The 7,840-nt window shown below is 70.2% G+C and overlaps 1 protein-coding gene across 1 annotated transcript; it reads left to right on the top strand.

The window, feature by feature from the left end:
• The first annotated feature begins 23 nt into the window (after positions 1 to 23).
• Positions 24 to 7,562, top strand: LOC310885501 (uncharacterized protein). Its single transcript, XM_083808937.1, has 2 exons — positions 24 to 5,295; positions 5,382 to 7,562. The coding sequence occupies exon 1, from the start codon at positions 2,325 to 2,327 to the stop codon at positions 3,495 to 3,497; it is 1,173 nt and encodes a 390-aa protein (XP_083665063.1). The 5' UTR covers positions 24 to 2,324; the 3' UTR covers positions 3,498 to 5,295; positions 5,382 to 7,562.
• The last annotated feature ends 278 nt before the right edge of the window (positions 7,563 to 7,840 follow it).

Genomic DNA, 7,840 nt, shown 5'->3' with positions numbered 1-7,840 from the left:
GAGCAAAGCTTATGAGTGCGCTCGTGCTTTCGTGATGCTGAGCCTGGTCCTGGTCCCAGGGAGCTCCACGGGCATCAGCCGCAGCGCCAGCTTCCTCGCCAGGCTCGGGGCTCGGCCCCAGGTCTGAGCTCTGCAGCTCAGCTCTGGGCTCCGGGCCATGGCTCGGTGTTGGCTCGGGGACTTGGGGTGGTTTTCTGAGGCTGAGGTCGGTGCTTTGCCCCCGGGGAAGCCGTGTCCTGCTGCCGCCGGCGCGTCTGGGTGGTTTTAGGACGGCTGGGTGTTTTGGGGGAAGGTGGGTGCTGAAGTGCTGGGGTCTCGAGGCTCTTGCCCGCCTCTGCCTGCGCGCAGTGCTCTTTGGGCTCACCCCAAGACCCTGCAGCGTGCTTGGGCTCTGATCCACCGCTCAGCTCAGGGGCATGGCACAGTAAGTCACTGTGCCCCGGTGTCCCCAGCGCCAGCCTCAGGCACAGGCACCTTTCCCAGCGTGTCCCAGACCCACCCAGCCCGTGTGTGCCCCCATTCCCCTGTCCCCAGCCCAGCACCTCGGCCCCCCAAGCCCAGCGGGGTGCCCTGGGGCCTGGCTTGTTTGTGGGGCTCTGCTGGTCCCCGAGCCGCAGCCCTGCCACCGACGGCTGTGGGAGAGCGTCCCCAGGCTGGGGCACCTGGCCGGGGCACCCCGGCTCGTCGGGCAGTGCTGGGAGGAGCCGGTCACAAGCAATAACCTCCGACATGCCCCGCTCCGCACCCAGCCCCTCGCCTCCTTTTTAATGTGCCTTTAATTGCAGTGGTAACGTCGGGGCTGGGAGTCCCTCCCAGCAAGCCATAAATCAGGGCTGGAGCAGGACGGTCTAAGCCAGAGATAAGCACTGATTGCGCTCCTCCCTCCTGGCTCGCTGCCTCCGCGATAAATGGGGCTGCGATGAGGCCGGGGGGAGCGAGACCAGCACAGTAATCACATTTGGCGCTTCGTTCCTGCCCTGCTGACGTTTCCCAGCCACTAATGAGTTTAGCAGGGCCGAGGGAAGGGGGATTTTCGGGGGACTGCGAGGCGCAGAGCTCCCCCGGCGCGGGCTGGTGGGAAGGGGCCGGGGGCGGCCGTGGTGCTGCGGGGGCTGAGCTGGGGTCGGGCCTGGTGCCCCCTCTTGGTGCGTGGAGAGGACGTTTGGCACCCCTGGGGGGGGGCACCGAGCCCGGTGCTTGGCCTCAGCAGCAGCCCACCCGGTGGGCACCCAGCTGCTGCACCCCCTGCGGGCGCCCACCCGTGGTCCCCCCCCGCTGCGGGTGCCCCAGGACAGAGCTGTCCTCCCCCAGGTCCCGCGTCCCTTCTTGCAGCCCCTGCGCCACCCCGCCTGGGGGATGAGCCGCGAGGACGCCGCGTGTCCCCACCCCTGTCCCTCTCGGGGACAAATGTCCCCCTGCGCTCGGCGGTGGCCGTGCGGCTCAGCCCGCAGCCGGTGATGGTGACGGATGGCTCCGCTCTGCGGGCTGGCAGCGCTGCTCCGTGTCATCGACAGCTCAATCGATGGCCCTGGGGGGGGCCTGAAGGGCAGCGCGCATCCAGCCCGGGGACACGGCGCGGGCACGCTCGGCCTGCCCGAGCCCCGTGTGCCCGTCACGCTGCTGGCTCACCCCGGGGACCTGGCTCCACGCGGGCTCCCGTCATCCACGGGTCACCCCGGGGTGCTGCGGACGGGCGGGAGCCGCCACGACGGGGTGGGCAGGAGGTGGCCACGGGAGCTGGTGGTGGCCCAAAGGCACCGCACTGTGTCCCTGGCATCCTCCGGCCCGCGCGCTGAGGCCGGCCCAGCTCGCCACGCCTCGCGCCATCGATCGCGCAGCGCCTGAGCAGCCGCTCGCCCCTGCCCTCCCGTCTCCTCTCGTCGGGCTCTGTTTGAGCAGGGAGCCCGGCGGGCTCGGCGCACAGGCCAAATATTTGGCTGCTGCAAATTGGCGCCTGGATCAATTACGCTGCGGCTGGCGGGGGCCGGGGGCCGCCCCCTCCCCGTGCGCCCCGTCCCGGTGCGTCCCCTCCTGGGGCACCACGAGCCGCACCGGGGGTCCCTGCCCGGGTGAGGGGCTTTGACTGTGCCCTGGGAGGGTTGGTCCCGGTGCTCCCATGCCATGGGGACAGGGCGGGAGGTGGGGGCAGAGCGGTGTCCCCCCCGTGGGGACAGTCCCCGAGCGTGGGCTTGGTCTTGGCCCCAACGCCCAAGGGAGCAGCCCTCAGGGACAGGTGGAGTGTGCTGGGCGGTGGCACTGCATGGCACCAGTGTCAAGAGTGTCACCGTCGCTGCGTGGCCCCCAGTGTCACACGGCGTCACTGCATGGCCCCTGGGGTACGGCGTGGTGTCGCTGTCACTGCGTGGCCCCCACGGTGTCGCGTGTTGTCACCATCACTGCACGGTCCCGCACGCGCCGGGTCCCGCACGGCCCCGAGGCACTGCGCAGCGTCACCGTGCCTCCCTGCTCCGTGGGGTGTCACCCGGCGTCACCGTCACCGCGCGGTGCTCAGGGTGTCACTGTCACGGCGTGGCCACGGGGTGCCACACAGTGTCACTGCAGCTCCCATGGGTTGTCACACGGAGTCACCGTCAGTGCCCGGCGCAGGGGATGTCACGCCGCGCTATGTCACCGCATGGCCCACGGGTGTCACGCAGCGTCACCGTCACTGCCGTCCCGCGGTGTATCACACAGCGTCGCTGTCACTGCATGGCCCACGGGTGTCACCCTGTGTTGCTGTCACTGCGTGGCCCACGGGGTGTCACAGTGTCACTGCGCAGCGCAGGATATCCCCCACAGCCACTCCCCTGCACACCCCGCGGGCTGTCACCAGTGTCACTGCACGCCCCTGGGGTGCGCTACGCCCCGTCCCCATCCCTGCCAGCCCTGGGGACAGCCTGGGGACAGGACAGCGTCCCCGTGACCGGCTGCCCAAGGGCACAGGGGGAGGAAGGTCCCCAGCAAATACCGGTCACCGCGTGACATCAGTCCCTGTGCCATGGGATGACGAGTCACCTCAGGGACACCGTGTCCACGTGCCCAGGGGACAGCGCTGCGGTGGCCAAGAGCTGCGAAGCTCCGGGCTCAAACCAGCAGCAGCCCCGACCCCGCTGTTCCCAGCCCCACCGGGGGGACACGTCCCCGTGGCCCCCGAGCCTGTCCCCTCTGCCCACCCCATCCCATCCCCCGCTGCCAGGCCAGCAGTGATTTTCCATCAGTCACCGGCTGTCCCAATCAACCAGGCTCTAATTAAGTGTCGGTGTTGGCAGCCCTTAATTGCCAAGCAGTGGGAGGGTGGCGGCCCCGCTGTGCCCGCAGCCTGTGTAACGAGAGGCGGCGCGACGTGGCCGGGCTGGGGGCTGCCAGGAGGACGTGGTGCCCCCACCTCGCCCCCCAGCCACGACGGGGTCACCCCGCAGGACGAGGGACAGTGCCTGGCACGGGGCTGGGTGTGCTGCCACGTCCCCGTACCAGGCCTAAGCCAGCTGGCCAGCTAGCCCATCAGCCAGCCAGCTAGCCCCCAAAGTCAACCAACTAGCCTGCTGGCCAACTGACGAACTGGCTAGCCAACCAGCCTGTTGGTCAGCTGGCCAGCTAGCCAACCAGCCAGCCCACTGGCCAGCTAGCCAACCAGCCGCCAACCATCCCACCATCTGGCCAGCCAGCCACCCGCCTACCCATCTACCAAGCAGCTGACCAGCTAGTTGGCCAGCCAGCTAGCCACTCGCCAGCTGGCAAGTGAGCTACCAGCCAGGCAGCCAAGCAGCCCCCTAGCCGTGTGGCTAGCAGGACAGCTGACTGGCCAGCTCTCTAGCAGAGCGTGCAACCAGCCAGCCAGCCAAAGAGCCATCCGTGCATCCAACTAGCCAGCTAGCCACCTGGCCACCAGCCATGTGGCCAAAGAGCCAGCCAGCGGTCAGTCAGCCTCCGGGTCGCCAGGCGGACAAGCAGCGCTGCCTGTGCAGTCGTGGCCCTGCCCCGTGCCTCAGTTTCCCTTGTTTCATCCCCCCAGAGCTCCACTGCAGTGCCCAGGCTCCGTGCCGTGTCTTCACAGGCATCACTAGGCTGGAAAACTCATTAACACCTTTGTTTAATCACCTCTGCCTCCTAGCAAGGCAGTCATGGGCCCTTTGTGCAAGGGGCGCGGTGTGACTGTGGGTGATGGCGCCCAGCGTGGGTGATGCATGCGCTCACCCGCGTTCGTGTGCGTGCATGGGCACGCGCCCACCCGTGGTCACACAGCCCTGCTTGCACAAGTGCAACCTAAGCATGCACACGCACACGCGTGCCCATCTGTGCATGCATGCACACATCTGTACGCGCACGCACACAGAGCTCCTCTCCCCCGCGTGTGCCACGCATGCGCCACGCTCCGCTCTGCAGCACCGCCACGGTCCCTGGGCTCCGCGGCACCCCATGGAGATGGGGCTGGGTGCTGGGGGCTGGGGGCTGGGGGCTGGGGGCTGGGTGCCCCCCCCGTGCCACCCCACATCCACAGCACCCCCACCGCATCCAGCACGCCACGTCAGCTCCTGAACCCGCTCGGCTGTCATGGGAGGGGAAACTGAGGCACGGAGCAGCTCCGACCCCACCACGCGGCCCCGGCACCGCCTGCCCTCTCCCTTCCCCAAAACCTCCCTAATAAGCTCCCGAGCGAGCGGCGGGGCCGTGGCCGCCCACCGCCGCCCCGTGCCCCCGCGTCGTCCCCCGCGCCCCCCGAGCATCGACCGGGCCCCCCGCCGGCGGCGGCCCCTCTGAGCCCCCCGGCCGCCCACCTCCGCCTCATTATGCAGAGCAAACAGCCGTGGGCTCGGCTGCGCATCGATTCTGCGGGAGCTGCTGTTTGCTTAACCTTTGCAGAGAGCGGCGGCTGCTCGCGGCGAGCGGAGCCGCAGCCGCTGCCTCTCGGCTTTGTCCTTCTCCATCCTGCGCCCGCCAGCGGGGCCCTGCGAGGCTGGCTCCCGGCGCGCTCCTCCGAGGGGCTGCGGCGGCCACGTGTAGGGGGTGGGGATGGGGACTCGCTGGGGGCTCCGTCATGGGTCACCCGGGACGTTGTCCCCACCCGCACGGCTCTGCGGGCACAGGGTGGTGCTCCCCGAGCTGGATCTGCAGGGACGTGGTGGCAGGGGTGGTGGCAGTGCCATGGGGACCTTGTGGTCCAGGATGGGGAGGTGGTGGCCAGGGTGGTGGCAATGCCATGGGGACATGGTGGCCGGGATGGTGGCAGTGCCATGGGGATGTGGTGGCACAAGGTGGTGGCAGTGCCATGGGGACCTTGTGGTCCTGGGTAGGGAGGTGGTGGCAGTGCCATGGGGACATGGTGGTCCTGGGTAGGGAGGTGGTGGCAGTGCCATGGGGACATGGTGGTCCTGGGTAGGGAGGTGGTGGCAGTGCCATGGGGACATGATGGCTCAGGGTTGCGGCAATGCCACAGGGACCTTGTGGTCCGGGGTGGGGACATGGCTGTGGTTGTGCTGTGGGGACATCGTGGTGGCCCAGGGCGGTGAGGAGGGGTGGGGTGGTGGCCGTGCCATGGGGACACGGTGGCTCGGGGCGGTGAGGTGGCTCGGGGTGGCGGCCGTGGTGTGGGGACGTGATGCCCCAGGGCTGTGCCCCCGCCGTAGGCACACAGCAGGCAGGGACAGCGATGTCCCTTGTCCCTCGTCCCTCAGCATTAGGCGCGTGCCCTGATACGAGCGGGGGTGCACCACCGGGACCCTGCCGCGGCCACCCCATCCCTTTCCGCGTCCCTGTCCCCGTCCCCGTCCCCACGCAGAGCCCCGTGCCCACCCGCGGGAGCGCCGTGCCGGAGGGTGACTCACGTCGCCGTGGCCTCGCCGAGGCGTATTTTTAGGAGCTCATTAAAAAACGAAAAGAAAAGGGGGGGGGAGAAGGAGAAAAGAAAGGGGGAAGCGGCGGCGGAGCAGGACTTGTCCTTCCCCCGGTGACAGCTCGGAGGGGACACGGAGCCAGCACGGGGGGGCAGCACCCCAGCACCAAAATACCTACGAACCCCCAAAAGCCCCCAAAGGCAGCGCCTTGTTAAACCACCAGGAATAATTGCCTCCTCCTCGGGAGCTTCTTACGAAACATGATTTTTTTGCTTTCGGGGCATCTCCATCCTGCTCTCCGGCGAGCGGCGGCGCGGGTCGGAGCTGGCTAATTGATTCCTGCTCGCTGATTAAATTCGAGGCCCTTTGCGGGAGCAGCGGGGGGACGCGGGCACCGCTCCGGCGATCGATGGGCTGCCAGCAAGCCCCCACAGCCCCGCGCGGGGACGGTCCCCGCGTCCCCGGCTTCATTAGGGGGTTGGGCGTTGGTTTTGTCCCCAAAGTGTCCCCACGGAGAGGGGACAGGCACGGGCGCACCCCGCTGTGCCTCCCGTGGGTGCCCCCACCCGTGGGTGCCACCGGGGCTGATGCCACCGCTGCGCTGCCACCCGCCCCAGGCCACCGAGGCAGCCGAGCCCCGCGCGTCCCGGGGCTGCGGCGTCACTCGGGCGGGTGTCACCGGCAGCAGCCCCGGGGGCTGCTCTGCTGCCACGGTCCCCGCGTCCTCGTCCCGCTCCCTGCCGCTGCGGTTGGGCCCCGGTGCCGGAGGCGGCTGTCACTTCCCATCGCGTCGCCGGCCGCTGCGGCCGCCCGAGATGCCAAGCGATGACGAGCGGGCTCGCGGCCCCCCAGCCCCCGGGTCCTCGGCACGAACGCGGGGTGACAAGCGGCAGAGCAGGGCCACCGAGCCCCGGGGCGCAGAGCGAGCTCTGCCGCGGGGCTTTGTCCCCGCTGTCACCGCCGTGGCCACGTGCACGCGTGCGCCCGCTCCTCCAGCAGCGCTCCGGTGCCATCTGCGGGGGGGCGCGCACCCCTGTGGCACGGCCGGGTTGGGGACACCGTGCTCGGCCCTGCTGCCACCAGCGGTGACATCCCACCGCACGGCCCCACGTGGATCTCCGTGTGGGGCCGGGTCGGGGTGAATGTGTGGGGCTGGGGGGGACTTGGGGGTGATGGGGACATGGCAGTGGGACAGCGAGGACCAAGGTGACGCTGGAGCCCTGCCGAGGCAGGACAGGGAGGGACATCCGAGGGGCCACCGGGCACCCACCCGCCTCGCGCCCCCCCAGCCCGGCGGCATGCCGTGGGGACACGGGGACGTGGCCACCAGCGGGGATTGGGTTGGGGCTCGGGGCGCACAGCGCAGCGAGGCTGTCCCCAGGCGCCCTTCTGGGACAGGCACCCAAGGGACAGGCAGCGTGGCACCGCCGGGGTGCTGGGGCTACTGCGGCCTGCGGCCCCCTTCCCAGCTGCTCCGTCCCTGGCTGCCTCTGTCCCTGCTGGGGACACCGCGGGTGGCCCTGGGGACATCCCGTGGTTTGGCCCCGGCGGCTGCGTCCCCGCTCCCCAGGGTGTCCCCGCGCCGTGGGTCCCAGGGGTGCGGGTGTCCTGCGGGGGGACAGCTCCGGACCTGGCGGGGCCACACGGGGCGGCCGGAGGGGACGCGGGGTGACACGGGTGGCCCCGGTGGGGGAGCCCTGGCAGTGTCCCCAGGGGGCTCTTGGGGGACCACGGGGCGGGGAGGGGACACGCGGGGCCGGGGGGGCTGGGACGGCCCGGGGGGGGGGGGGGGGGGCGTGGCGGAGGGGGCGTGGCCTCTAGGGGCGTGGCGGAGGGGGCGGGGCTCCCACCCGGTGCGCGGCAGGGAGGGGGCGCGTCTGAGGGGTTGGTGGGCGTGGCCAGGGAGCTAGTGGGCGTGGCTATGGACGGAGGGGGCGTGGCTAGGGAGGAAGTAGGCGTGGCTAGGGATGAAATGGGCGTGGTTATGGACGGAGGGGGCGTGGCTAGGG

This window comes from Anser anser (genome assembly GCF_964211835.1).
Source record: "Anser anser genome assembly, chromosome: 23".
NCBI lineage: Eukaryota > Metazoa > Chordata > Aves > Anseriformes > Anatidae > Anser > Anser anser.
Note: the sequence above shows the minus strand (reverse complement) of the source record. Positions and strands in the feature narration are given on the sequence as shown.